Source organism: Nematostella vectensis, chromosome 10, assembly GCF_932526225.1.
Source record: "Nematostella vectensis chromosome 10, jaNemVect1.1, whole genome shotgun sequence".
Lineage (NCBI taxonomy): Eukaryota > Metazoa > Cnidaria > Anthozoa > Actiniaria > Edwardsiidae > Nematostella > Nematostella vectensis.
This window is the reverse complement of record NC_064043.1, coordinates 10,568,867-10,583,384: the sequence shown is the minus strand read 5'-3', so window position 1 is coordinate 10,583,384 and position 14,518 is coordinate 10,568,867. Positions and strand designations below refer to the sequence as shown.

At 40.0% G+C, this 14,518-nt stretch overlaps 1 protein-coding gene and 1 long non-coding RNA gene across 3 annotated transcripts; one reads left to right on the top strand and one right to left on the bottom strand.

The window, feature by feature from the left end:
- Positions 1-2,455: 2,455 nt before the first annotated feature.
- Positions 2,456-4,709, bottom strand: LOC116603041. The gene is made up of 2 exons (XR_004290441.2): positions 4,208-4,709; positions 2,456-2,656 (listed from the first exon to the last, which is right to left on the bottom strand). It is a non-coding gene; the product is annotated as an uncharacterized LOC116603041 (long non-coding RNA).
- Positions 4,710-8,298: 3,589 nt separating this feature from the next.
- On the top strand, positions 8,299-13,757 carry LOC5519252 (medium-chain acyl-CoA ligase ACSF2, mitochondrial). Of its 2 annotated transcripts, XM_001639041.3 has the most exons (3): positions 8,300-8,561; positions 9,725-9,914; positions 10,495-13,757. In XM_001639041.3, the coding sequence occupies exons 2-3, from the start codon at positions 9,754-9,756 to the stop codon at positions 12,146-12,148; spliced, it is 1,815 nt and encodes a 604-aa protein (XP_001639091.2). In that variant the 5' UTR covers positions 8,300-8,561; positions 9,725-9,753; the 3' UTR covers positions 12,149-13,757. The 2 variants fall into 2 exon arrangements, with proteins under 2 accessions (XP_048589757.1, XP_001639091.2); XM_048733800.1 differs by lacking the exon at positions 9,725-9,914 and having other exon boundaries at positions 8,299-8,561.
- The last annotated feature ends 761 nt before the right edge of the window (positions 13,758-14,518 follow it).

The window sequence follows — 14,518 nt, the reverse complement described above, 5'->3', positions numbered from 1 at the left end:
TATTTTTTCGGCATTCATTTTGAACAATTTTATTGTTCTTATCAAACTCAAAATACCTTTTGTGCTTATTTGAAATCAAAACCATATTATGTCTAATAACGAATAAAGCCGTCCATATTTTCTTCGTCTAGCGGCGAAAATAATATGGACTGAATATAAAACTTCCTCGTAAAAATTATTACATATCAAGAACATCTACAAGCGGATTATTCAGGAAAAGAGTATTAAAAATGAAGTTGACACAATAACACGAAGTACGAGAAATGTAAAGTGATTCAGTATCCTTATTAATAATTAGTGTAAAGACGATATTAGTACTTGAATGGCATTTAAACTTCTCAGATTACTTTTCGCGTTTTCAGAGGCCTATGACTTTTTTTCTTGTAATATACTCCCAGTTTATCTAAAAATAATATAAAAGGCCTCATAGCAAAAAGGGGTCAATTAGACGTAAGTGGAAACTTCAATAACGTAAATCGAACACCTGAGGTATACTATCAGTTGATGAGGCCTGAATGCCTATATTTTATAGTCTACGAAAAGGCTTTTAGAAGACAGACCTGATAATCACCAAGTCCCTTATTCTATTTCACCTTTGACGCAGAAGAAAAAAAATCCGGAATCATCCTAGCAAAACAGTAGCGGAAGCAATTAAATGATTAGATGAGAGAAATCCGAAGTCTTCGGAATCCATAATCTTTGAATGAACTAAGGGAAAGTTAAAAAATAGGATATTCCTTCTTAAGGGCGGATTGGGGTTATTTTTGTAGAGGGGTTTGCAGCTCGAGCGGAGCAATGCGACAAACACACACACACAAGAAAAAAACTTAGGAGGGGACTCTTGTCAACATCTACCCCTCAACGAGATCCGCCACTGATCCGTCTTTTCTTGAATTCCGTGCACCCCTTGCATGTAAGAGCTGCGTCTAAAGATACAGGCGCCTCCTTTTGAGTGTGTTTTCCGGTAATCGGAGGTACACATCTAATAAATATTGGCACAGTTATTGCCTCCAGGGAACTCGTTGAAAAAATATAATTTCCTCTTATATTTTAGGCGACGTAAATATTTTCGGTAGACGCATGACTTGAAGAGAAGTTGACGCGCGAGCTCGAAAGGTTATTTTTATTATTTACCCCCCGGGCCTTGTTTTTGGTTTGGACTCATTACCCGTGAAAAGAAGTAATTGAGTGAAATGCATTTTTCTTATTTTTCTAAACAAATCTCGGATTAATTATTTTGTTTGGCCAGAAAGAATAAGAAACTACAAGCCATTTATGCTTAAGTGTGTGTTTTTGTTGCAGAGATTGTCGTGTTTTTGGCACAACAAACGATGGGAAAGTAAGGCAATATAGACCTGTCGCTATGAACGTTTTTTATTAAATATCTCGCATTTTAAAATAAAATTAAAATATCTTTTTGGTCGTCCTACTTTCATGTAGCTCATCTTTGCATTATTCTTCGATACAGTTTGTGTGTAACAAAAAGTGTTTGATTTTTGGCAAAAAAAATGGAAATATCATGCGCATCGATCCTTTTTAGCGCAAGCTTTCGCTGCCACAATGATGGAGGCTATCTGTATTCTTATTATTACGTCAGGACTCGCTCAAAAAAGAGCGTACTAAGATTAAGCAAAAAACAGGTCGTAGGGTTATATTTTGGATTCGAACATATAAAGGAAAACTCTCCTCTAATAACTCTCCTATGCCAGTATGCTTTATCTTCTTATGTATCCACCCTCGCCATAACCCTTTTCCCCAGATTTTCCAGATTTTCGCTGAGGACTAGTGGAATATATCTTCTTCAGATGAGTCTATGCAAGACTTTAATATTGCTTCATTGTGTCATTTCAACCAACCGTTTCATCAAACCTGGTCACGGCATTATAATATAATATTATGTGTAATATAACTTTTTCAAGCTTTGCACGGGGGTATTTACTTCCTTTTTACATTTTTTTTTCGTACAGCTTTTTCTTTCACGCTCTTCTACGTAATTTTCCTTTTCACTGTAACGCATTTAGTTTTACCTCTTTACCTAATTTGTTTGTTCCAATTTATTTATTGTTATTTATTTTTTGAATGTCGGCTCTTAAAATCAATTATTTTATCGGATACTTTTTAATTATGTTCCTAAAGGTTTGAAGAACAAATATTATCTTTTTCCTGCCAAATTTATAAAATAATTACCCATAATCCATTTTTATGAAATAAATTCTCATAAATGCAAAACAAAATAGTTATTTTTTCAGAATATTTTCACAGTCTCTGAAAGCCAATTATGCTGCCTTTTACCCCGGTAATATTTCATCTCCAATAACTCAAATTTACTTAGAAAAGCAGGAATGAATCTCGAAGACACCAAATTTAAAGCATCTGCGTCTTTTGTTCCCTTATTTTTTACTCTTATATGAACCTTTGAAGAAAACACGAAATTATCTGATTACAAAGCACACAATTTCAATCCATCATTTATTTTTATTTCATCAGCCTACGTAGCCAAGAGCTACTGATTGTTCATTCCCGAACTGTCTGTGAGAGTGTAAAACCGATAACGCTGGCTCCTTGTTTCTGGCTCCGGCCGCCCTTCCTCTGAGATGTGGTTTTAAAAATACTCCTCTGCCCCATCGACTTCTCCGTAAGGCGGGATCATAATATTCTGATAAGAAAAGAAAATAAACTTTAGTTGCAGGAGGAACGAGCGAAGGGAAGCAAGGTTTATTATTTGCTTTGCTGTGTAAATCACTAGTCGAGAACACGGGCGATAGGATAGCTTAGGTTATGTAAGGTTTTTAATTGTGGTGACGTTCTTATTTATAGAAGCTCACAATGACTTTTGGTGGCATTTAAAACGTGCGCGTGTCTTTGACCGATTGGTTATACAACCTCTAGGATTATTACCTTAACCCGTCTTTTGGTCACCGCCGACGGCCAAAAGGCTGTGGGATTGGTTGACTATCCTATCGCCCGTGGTCAAAAGGATTATTCTCTTATTTTATTTGACGACTGTAACGAAAATATGGCATCTGTGTTTTAGTTGCGGAAAAGACAAGCATGCTTGCTTCCGTTTTTTTTTTTTCTATTTTGTTTGTTTTGTTTTGTGGAAGCCACAATTGCTACAGTTTTGCTACAGTTTTGCTACAGTTTTGCTACAGTTTTGCTACAGTTTTGCTACTGGCTTTTTATTGAGAATCATACTTCATTGACATAATGACGGAAGCTCGGAAAATAGCAAAATACTTATGCCATCTTAGAGTTAGATTATCTCAGACTTCTTTTCCAAATTTATTTGGAGAATTCTTGCAAGTGAAAAACTACGTCTTCATGGCGTAAAGAGTTTCAGAAAGCCGCCTTTATTTTGGGATGCAATGGGATAGCTTTATAGGGGGAAGGGGGGGAGGAAGGGTTAGAGAGTTGAGAGACGGATGCAGGCAAGCAGGCTACGGTGAGCAAATGAAACGGTAAATGTACTGCAAGACAGGACTATGCTCGATGACCTACTAAGTTATAGTTTAGCGTCTCAAATATAAACGAATATAAATGCTAAAAGTAAACGTTAAGCGGTGAAAATGATTGGTCTGCCGAGCACCTGTTATATCACAAGGTTACCAAGCCATGCTGTTTAGCAAGGTGACGGGCTGCAGGTGCAAAATATGGCTAAGAGGTGGTAGGGTGGGGGATCATACACCTTGGCTTTTTACTTGCGATTTTGTGGTTCATAAGTCGAATCTAAATCTCTAGAAGGGATCCGATAGGAGATCATTAACGCGGATCTGCAACAATTGTGTTTCACATCTGATGAATTCAATTATGCTAACATGGCATGGTACTTCGAGAGCAACTAGCAAGGTGAGATAATTTTCAAATAATGGTTTCAAAGTGGATTCAAGGAGAACAAGGAGCACATTAATTTACGATGGCGAGTAACATGGCATTGTTTGAAACGCATTAGTTTAATGATCCCCAAGAAAATTTCATGCTGTCCGACTTCTCTGTGCATCTTTTAAGACATATTTCAGTTAAGGGCTCAGATCTTATATTACTTAAAGCCTAACGAAAAAAACTGCAAACGAGCATTCTTTTCTGGAATGTCGTGGTAGAAAAGTTAGAAAACATTCGAACATTGAACACAACGAGCATCATTTCCGATTCCATTCGGGGCCATCCTCTAAAAAATTCCAACAAAACAGAGTTGTAAAAAAAAACCTACCTTAGCTCTGCTCCCTTCACTCCGCTTTCCACCAATACAGCCAAAGCGCCCACAATATCTAGAAGAGGTATCTTCTCTGTTTTTTTGGTCAGCTCTTTGACTACTGGCGGTTGAGAGTAGCAAGAACGCCACTAATAGAAACGCTGTGTTTAGCCTGAAGATCATAATGCTTACAGTGTTTTTAACAGTGCTCAAACTTGTGTACTCTCTAGCAGTGTATTCCTCTGTGTCCTCACTGCCGGTTTGCCTACCAGCTTTATAGGTACCATTCTTCTGTATATTGCCCTGGGAGTGAGTCACAATGGCTAACTTTCAAAACACTTGCTAATGAAAGATTTTAAAGAGAAAGTGCCATATATTTAAACAGCTTGGACTTAACTTCTCGCTTCTTTTTTGTCGGATTTAATGTATTGTTTGAGTTGACCGCTGTACCGGAGGAGTTATGGGATAATGCTATCTAATCTGCTAAAGAGCTCATTGTTGTTATACACGGTTTCGCCTTGAAAAGTTGAAACACATTCGTAAACCTTTTCACGGCACGCAAAAACCCTCAAAGTAATGATGAAATGGCGCCTTTAGTAAACAGCGATTATTTTTCATTCTTTACTTTTCTTCTTGATTTATATCTTAACGTTAAGAAGACTTTGCGGCAGGTGTTTTCAATTCCTTGAACTACTCAAAGTAACGGTTTTCTTATTAGCCATGACATATACACTTTTTTTTATAAGAACCTTTTTTATAAGATTGTCCAGCCTGAGGTTTCACAAAAATTTTAAGAACATGCCGAGGTTCAGATAGCAGAAAAATTGTCTTTTTTAGTCCTGATGCGTTCTAAAATGCAGAATCAACTTGTGCTCATATAGTAACAACACTATCATTGCTATTGATCATTAGTGTAATTGTCTTCAAATTCAATTTAAGAACACTGTTAAGAACATATTCAGCCTTAAAATGTCCCCAAAATAAGAAGGGCCCACCCTTAACTGAAAATTAGACGTTTTTATAAAAAAAGAGTGTATTCGAACCCATACATTAAACGATAGTTTTTCTGTTATTATATTCAAAAAGTGTATGTTTTCTGATAACATTTTGTGAAGCTTTTAACTGCTCCTGACTGCGAAAAGTCTTTTGAATTAAGCAATTATGGGGAAAACATTGTAGCCTGCTAGGTGGCTGTTCTTCGGGGTTATTTGGAAATGCTTGTTTTCGAACATGGTATCTTGTAGCGCGCAATCTTTATTGCTCCGTGCGAGCGCAGCGAGCGGAGAGCAAGTCTAATTTTGAAGTCGATCGTTTTTTTTGTGTGGGGGTTCCCTGTGTTACAGTTTAGTAGAGTCGATTATCCAAAAATCGCTTTTGGTTGTTTGGACTCCGCGTCACGTGGTTTCGACTCTTTTCATTCTCTGCGAAGTATCTTGGAGGTTTTTTTGGTAAGTTCAAGCTATAAATTGTCTAAATTACCTCCGCATGACTTCTCGCGGATTTCAAATTGTATTTTTCACTGGTGTGATATCATTTTTATTCCCTGCTAGTAGAGACCTCTTTTCTCTGTATTTCGCTAGAAAAATGAGGCCTCTGCTAGCAGGGAATCATTTTCACTGCAGCTTTCTAGAGTTATAATAGCGAATTTCGCATGGATATTTATCGATGGCCACTGGCGATGCTGTCAACAACAACAAAAAAAACACGAGACGAATATTCCCAGAAATTTGTGGCTGCCTGTGGTCAAGTCTCCGATCTGGAGTGTTTATTTGCACGAGGGGGGGGGGGGGGGGGGGGGGGGGGGGGGGGGCTTGGAAACTAACCGAATGCCTACAAGGCGGGTATACGAATCAACCTAATGCCTATTACAGCGGGTAGTAAAATTAACCCAATATGCCTATGGACTGGTGGCGTATGGGATTCAATGAATTGTCCAAACCCCATTGCCTGTCGGCTGTATGTATAAAGAAAACAAAGCCTACAAAATTATACAATGCTATACAAATGCTATTCAATGCTATTCAAATGCCATTCAATGCTATACAAATGCTATACAATTATGAAAATCAGCTGACACAATGCCTAACATGGCGGGAATATAATATTGAGCCCAAGATGGGTGGAAATTTGTTACAAAAGCCAGTGAGGCCCATTACAAATTGTCAATTATTGACAACAGTCAAATCACAACTTCTGCTGTGACTTCAGACTCATGTGTTTGTCTGCCTATTGTTATGTTCAAGATGCTCAAATAAATACTGGTATGCAAAGTTACTACAGGAGTTCTGTCAAAAAACTTACAAAAGATGTAAAACAAATGAAAGTTAGAGATCGGCCTCCATCTAGAATTCCTTTGAAGAAAATAATGCAATCTTTAAAAAAAAAGAAAGTTGAGAAAAAGCTCATACATATTGTATTTTTGGCTGCCAGAAGGGGGGCCTCGTCTTTGAAAATAGAAGTGATAGTTTTTTCAGCCATTTTATTGCCTGGCTAAAACAATGAAGTCATGTATTCACAGAACAAACTTTCAATACTCTTACAGTAAATGGCTATCGATTCAGTTCTAATGCTATAAAAACTTGCTTTGAATTTCCAAATTTAAGAGGAGGCATGGATTGCAATAGCTGTAGCAAGGAATGTATTTTACACTTTTCAACGATAGGCTATATAATAAAATAGTGGGGAATCGGGGTACAGCTCGCTGGAAGGGCCAAAACAAGGAAACAACAATCAGTAGAGGAAAGAAATGCGTAATTTATTTTAATAAATTATTTTAATTATTTTAACAAATGTTTAAAAACATTTATAACACACTAACAAGGCGTTACACATTACTTTGGAACAAAAATATCCTAGAGCCTGTGATCTTACAATCCAATCTCCAAACGCTAGCAGAGGCCTCTTTTCTCTGTATTCCGCTGGGCTGGCGTTCGCGAGGAAAAGATACCTCAAGTTCGTTTGATCAAACCGCCGTCCACGATCGTGGACGGGAGATCCAGAGCGCATGCTCCCTTCATTAATTACTGGCCACTATTTGAGCCCACAATGACTAGCGCATGCGTGAAGCGTATATCCGCTGTGGAATAATAAGCCCGCATTGGAAACGGCGTCCTCCGTAGAAATATCACGCGACGAGTTAGAAAAGAAGCCATTCGATGCCTTGTCTTAATTCAGAATTTTCTCTCTTTTGACTAACGAGTCAATCAACCGTTTACAGCTTTTGCATATTCTTCTGGAATTAGCTGATCTAAGTTAACCAAAAAGTTTTCTTCGAGTCCAACTGTGCGATATTTACTTATTACTTAAAAACTTGCCTGCCCAGATGTCTTCAAATTTATCCCACAGACAAGACAAAACTCGTCTTTGCTGCGTTTACAGTTCAATCTTTTTAGTGACATTTAGGTTTGGGTTTAAGGATTGAAATTGACAGTTGTTTTCTTTTTTCGAAGAGGAGAACTAACCGGAGTTTAATTCATAATTTACGACAAAAATTAGCATATTGACAGCTTTCGCGCGATGGTACGGGTTTTGGCACGTCATGCGGTCACTTAGAAACGCTCACGCATGCGCAACGAAAACAGTTTCGACCCATGGCAGAGGTCTCTTTTCCTCGCGAACGCCAACCCAGCGAAATACAGAGAAAAGAGGCCTATGCTTGCAGGGAATACTTCTAGAAGAATAGAATAAGAAATCGATAACCTTGTAACTCGAAAACTCCGCTTACGCTTGGCCACTTCAAACTGGTATTCATATTTCGGAACCGTGGAAGGGACGAGATAAATCTTAAAAATATACATATTTAAGAATTAAAAAGTCATCTTATAACAGCGATGTATATATGATATCCTTGCCTGAGATTTACATAAGACATTGACAGTAACAAGGATTAAAAACAAAAATCACCAATACATTGTTGTTGTTCCCCAAATTTTCGAATCCGGATTGCTTATTATTTGCTTTAATTGGAAGTTCTAGTTTTTTATCTCTGTTGGCATCCCCCCTTTTCTTTGAACTGAAATGTTAAAAAATATATCCAACATTGCTCCCCTTCTTCGTTATTATATGCCCCCCCCCCCCCCTCTCCCACCCTTGTTCAATTAATTGGCCCGCCCCTGAGGCTGCCGGAGACATTCTACAGTCTCCTTATCCGGATCCAATACATCAAATATTCCTTTATCAGGGCTAACTCTAAGAAAAATTTGGATTTTTATCTGAACACAACACGACCCCCCGGACCTTCTGAAAAGATAACACTGGAGCCAAATTCCTGCGCTATTTGATAAGTGGGGAGCTTACTCATCCATGGATAAAATCCCAAACAACAAATTACATCTTTAACGAGCGTAAGGCTTAAGGTTTGCTCTTCAGAAAGGTAAGCAATAATCATTAATACTTGGGATCATGCAGAATCCAAACGTAATAAGACTTTGTCTTATTACTTTCGTTACTTTACTACAGAACTGGTCCGTGTTGAGGGCCATGTAAGCTAGCCCTATATTGAACTAAAGCATATGGAAAATGAACGACTGATGTTTGAGCCTGGCTCCGGCTCCATAAACGAAAATTACTGTCCCTAGCGATGACGGTAATTTTGGAATATAACGTGTGTATATGATCAGTATATTACGATAGGTCATCAACTAAGTTTTCGCCCACACAAAATAGTAAATACCAACCAAAATATATTAGTTTTATAAAGACACTGCTTTGCTTTAACAAGATCTATTTACAAGAACAGCTTTGGCTAACAAAGGATGCATGTATGCCACGGAAACTTTTGTTGATAAATACATGTCTTGCATAGCTTAGGATGGTTGTGTTGATTGACTATCACCAAATAAGCTTGCGATGGGAGAGCCGTATCTATCAGTAGTATCCAGCATTACCTACTGGTTATCAAATAAATGAACTATAAAACGTACAAGGGCACACAACGAGCCCCCCTTCCGAAACACGTACCGTACACGTACACCATTCTTTTTTTTTTTTTCCCAGTAAGCATTAGTTAGGCATTTTTTTCCCAGCCAGCAGTGGTTTGGCATTTTAACAAAGCAACCAGCCAGCAAAAAAACGGGATGCGGAACAGGTATTTTGCGCAACAGATCCGTTTTGTGCCCTTGAACTTAACGATCAAGGTATAGAAAAACGCTATTCTGTAATTATTTATGTCCTTCTCAGCATGTTATTAAGTGATTTTAAATTTGTGAGCAATGTACAATCTAGTATAGCAACGCACTTATTTTTTTGCGATCTAAGACCTATGGTCTTGCGAAATGGCTTTTGAAACGGCATAATATAACCTTCTTCTGCATAACAGATACAAGACAAACCCAAGTTAAAATCCTAAACCGACAACAACACAAGAATCAGATATGATCATTTTAAGATGATTACAGAAACACAGCTTTTGGCTACATTTTTTTCATCCTAGAGTTCTTATTGGTTATTATCTTGAAACATTTATCAATTAAGCCTATAATAGCAGTTTCTAGGAATATGAAAAATGAAACATTTTAAATTACTTTTTCATACTAGAAACCGATTTCAAGATCTAAAATCTCATTATGAGCTATACTCACGTGCCGCACACGGGCCCAATGACCCACAATGCAATGTACCAGGACCTAGACTCCCTGGCCGAGCGACGCGGTGGTCAAGAGGCCCTGGTAGTGTACGACATGAACAAGAATAGGGAAAGTATGACGTACCGACAGTTCAAAGACAGGTAATAAATGCACATTATAATGTCAAGTAAACAGTTGAAGTGTAAAAATAATTTTTTCTTAAGAAAAAGGCGGTTAACGTCCTAGGTCCCCACCAAAACCACCATCCAAAAGCCATGATTACCACACTCAAAACACAACAGGCCTATAGATTTAAGCAATCGATCTCCTTTATTTTGTGTTATTTATCACTTGTGTGCATTTAAAGACTCTCGAGCTGCGACTCTTATACCGAAGCAACATTTCAGAAGCAAACTAAACGACTACAATCTATTGCTAAAGTATAACAATGTATGCTGCAGTAAAATTTTGTACAAAATAAAAAAGAAATTCTGCTCTACAAATAAAACAAACATCATCCTCGATTCTAGGGTCTTAAATGCCTTTATATTGCGACCGAAATGGTACTTGTGGTATGGCGTTTATACGTATGTACAATTATTTCGCTTTTGCCTTTGCAACAATCATAAGAACTATAAAATCTCATTATAATCTTTGCTTACGCAAAATCACCACCGAATCTCACTTATATCGTGAAATCGTTGAAACACTTACAAGCAAAGTTTGCTCCTCATCTCACAGGTCGATGTATATAGCAGCGTCTCTTCTTCATCTTGGGGTGTCACGGGGTAACCACGTGTTGCTGATTGGAGCCAGCGGTATTCGTTACGCGGTCTTCCTCATGGCGTTACACCGTATTGGTGCACACGTTATATTATTGGGTCCTGGTGGCCTGACGCATGATAAAGTTAGCCTAATAAGCGGTCTGGAGCTGCGAGCTATTGTCTTTGGGACTTTTATGCAGGACTCACAGATACAACAGCTACAGAAAGGGATTGGCACTTTGGTTCATAATGCTGACAAAATTCGAGCGTCCAATCTTGATTCTTTTAAAGTTGATCGTAACAAGAAGATTTCCCACATGGCTAACGTTGGCGCATTTCATGCTACGAGTTACCCTATTGTTATATCCCTCGGAGACAAGTATCCAATCTCAAACATGTCCGTGCTTCGTTATGAGACACTTTTGCAGCGAGGCCAGGAACACAGCTTGTTGTGCGAACTTATGACAGCTCAAAAACGCGTACAAATGGATGACCCTCTTGTATCACTTTTCACTTCCGGAAGCACAGGCCTCCCGAAGATGGTCCAGCACACAGTTCACTCATACGCAAATACTATTCACTCCTACCTTGATTCTTTTGAGCCCCTTAAGAACCTGGGAACCTGTCTGAACCCTTTTCGGGAAATCTGGTATTGCGATCGTCCTATGGCTTGGGCATGGGGGACATTGAATGTTTACCAGATCTGCCTAGGTGTCACCGTGGTATGGGTCCCCACCGAAATGGCGCTATCCGAATCGACCAACGAGGCAGTTTTTGCGATTCTCGAAAGCGAAAGTTGTACCAGGGGTCTGCTTAGCGTCGCTTTGATCCAAAAGCTTTCGAATAACCGGCTCCATTTGAAGTACAACTTGTCTAGCCTACAGTATGTCATACTTGGTGGCCAGCTGTATACAAAAGCAATTACAGCGCGCCTCCTCGATGCGTTACCTGACATCACAGTGCGGAATTCCTATGGATCTACAGAAGGGTGCCAGCATGCTATCACGACGTACACGAAGGACACCATTTCCATTTGTGATTACGGCAAGATGTCGGTGTTTCCGGGTGTCGAGGCGAAGGTAGTTGATGATGAAGGCAAGATGGTAAAGAGAGGAGTGGCAGGAGAGATGTGTGTCCGAAGTGCTTGGGTTTTCAGGGAGTATCTCGGGAATCCTGAGTCTACAAGACGCGCAAAGTCACTCACCGGCTGGTATCACACGGGAGATATCTGTCAGATGGATAAGGATGGGAGAATTGAGGTTCTAGGCCGAAAAAAAGATTTCCTTAAGCGTGCAACCGTAAAGATTTTCCCGGCTGAATTGGAAAGAGTCTTTCAAGAGCACCCTGATGTTCTGGATGTTGCAGTAGTCGGTGTTCCAGACCAGCGGTATACTGAGGAGCTGTGCGCATGCGTTATTCTCAAGAGCGTGAATGATGACGACACGGGAGCAAGACTAAAGGCGCTGGAGGCCTGGTGTGAGCAGCAGTGGCCGCCAAGCGCTGATGGTTTGAGTTTGAAGCCTAGATACTTTGTACAAATGGAAGCATTTCCGTTATTGAACTCCGGGAAAGAAGACAGACAAGGAATACGTAGCATAGTGATGAGAAGACTCGGCATGACGGAAGACTAAACAAAAAAGATTCCAAGAATTACACGTTGCTGCGTCATTACGGAGTGTTGACAACTACGACGGACGGCAAGATGGCCTTCGAAGATTATTAGGGACCTTATGTAAGCAAGGACGACGACGACGGCTAGGACAACGCGATCAGAAAAAAGATGTTTTCGCGTGGCGACATTATAGTCAGAGACAGATAAAAATGAACTAAGGACATTTTTTCTACACCAGCAAACGTAGTAAGTGGAGTTTACAGTGCAAACATCCGCGTTTTCTACTGACCGTGAAACTTTTCACGTCGTGGTTTTACTGAAAAAGGCTGAAATGTATCAGACAGAACACATTTCTACGTGCTGCTATTGAACTCTGAATCAAATCCCATTGTTTTCTGCCGTCGACGTCCGCGTTGCCGAAGGTCCCTATTGAGTTGACAGCGCGAACCTCACCATCCTCATCGGACCGTGAAACTTGGTGTGTTTACGTAGAACTTCGAAAAGATGAAGAGAGGAAAGGAAGGGAGGGAGAGGAAGGGCCGATAGGATGGGCAGTATCTAAAGAGGGGGGAGGTCTGCGCAGGGCAGTAATAACGAGTCCGCCATGCTTACTCTTAGCTGCAGATCGCTTTAGATTTAGAATATGAGCCATTATTGATCTTTTTTTTCAATCGTGATTTATACATACAATATTTGTACACTATACAAATTATCCCTCTATCCCAAAAGGGGTGAGGTAAAGAAAGATAGTCAATGGCTGATTTACAAGAGCCGTTGTTCGGTCGATTTTGTGTACGTCATTTGGCATCGGCCCGCGACGCTGTGCAAAACCATTTCACGACTTTTTCTTTTCACAGGCCGATTCGGAGGGCAGACAAATCAAAATCGTATATGAAAGAAAAGGCCCGACAAATCGACACGCAAAAACTACCTATAGTAACATTTACACTATACAATAAATTTGTATACAATAAACAGAAGCATTTTTTCCCATCAATTGTATTTTTTAAAATCCCAAAAAGTGCATTGTTTTATTTCAACTTATTAGCACTCTTTTTCGGCATGGGTTATCCGTCTTCTTGTGGTCTCCTATGCAGTCGTTCTGACCTCTGTCACGCAATGCACTGAAAGACTGCGTAAGTTGCTACGCAAGCATCCTCGGGAATCCAGGGCGTCGAGGTCACATGCGCGAGAACGTAACGGAAAAAGAGCGGCGGAGTGAGAGGGGATAGGGAGGGTGGGGTAGGGGGGGGGGAGCAGGAGAGAAGAGAAAGAAGCAAGAAGACTCATCTCTTCTCTACCGTCCCCCCCACCCCTTCCACCGACGTCTCGTTATCGCGACTCGTTACGCGGAGCTCGACGTCCTCGGTACCCCAACGCAAGCTAAGCAATAATATCTTCCGTTCTCAGCTGTTTCGAAGTTCTATCTTGTACTATGACTTTTTATATGACAGAGCTATCCTATCCCGAGCTGTCGACTCAACTGGTACAACCCTACTTCTTTGAAACGCACACAGAATATTTCGAAATTCATCTCTGAAGTCTTTGCTCATTGCATTGTAAATAATAGGGTTGGTGCAGCTTGACAAACTGCTTGTGAAAATCACCAATAAACACACCTCTCTCGGTATAGTCGTGATTCCACGAAACGCAACGACGATGACAACGACAGCGAGAGGCGACCAACAAAGGGCAAAACACACCACTATACACATAACTAGTTTTGTGATCCTAATCTCTTCGGTAGAGACTTGACTTGTTTGCATTGCTACATTGTGAGAGCGAACGAAGCGCCAAATCTTAAAATAGCAAAATATTATGATATTAAACGGAAGCGTTGAATACACAATAGCGATAGTAACAGCAAATTCCATGTCTATCGTATAGTAATCGAATGTACATAGCGCGAATGGCGGGACGAAGATGAAGTTGTTTCCCTGAAGAGCGTAAATAAGTAGCCCAAAGCCTGATAATATCCAAGCTGTGGCTAGACTAGATATCATGAATGTCGTTGTGTAGATTTTCTTGTAAAAGGAAGGCATGATTAGCTTAAAATAGCGATGTAACGCGGCCAGAGTCATGGTTAAGATGGACGCTTTGCTACTCAATACTGCGACTACTGCCTGGAATGTGCACCAAAATGAAGCGAATTCCAACTGACCAGAGATCAAAACAGACAGTGTAAAAGGCATCGCCAGGGTTGCGAGGATGATATCGGAGACCGCTAGGGATATCACATAGAAGTTAGAAGATTTTCTCAGTCGCGGGCTGCGAAAAGAAGCAACGCAAACCAAGATGTTGCCACAAAGGGCAAGCACAGCTATAAGGAGCCCCACAAAAGACTCCACAACGACGACCGTCCTCCGTCGGTTTTGTAGTTCAATTGTAA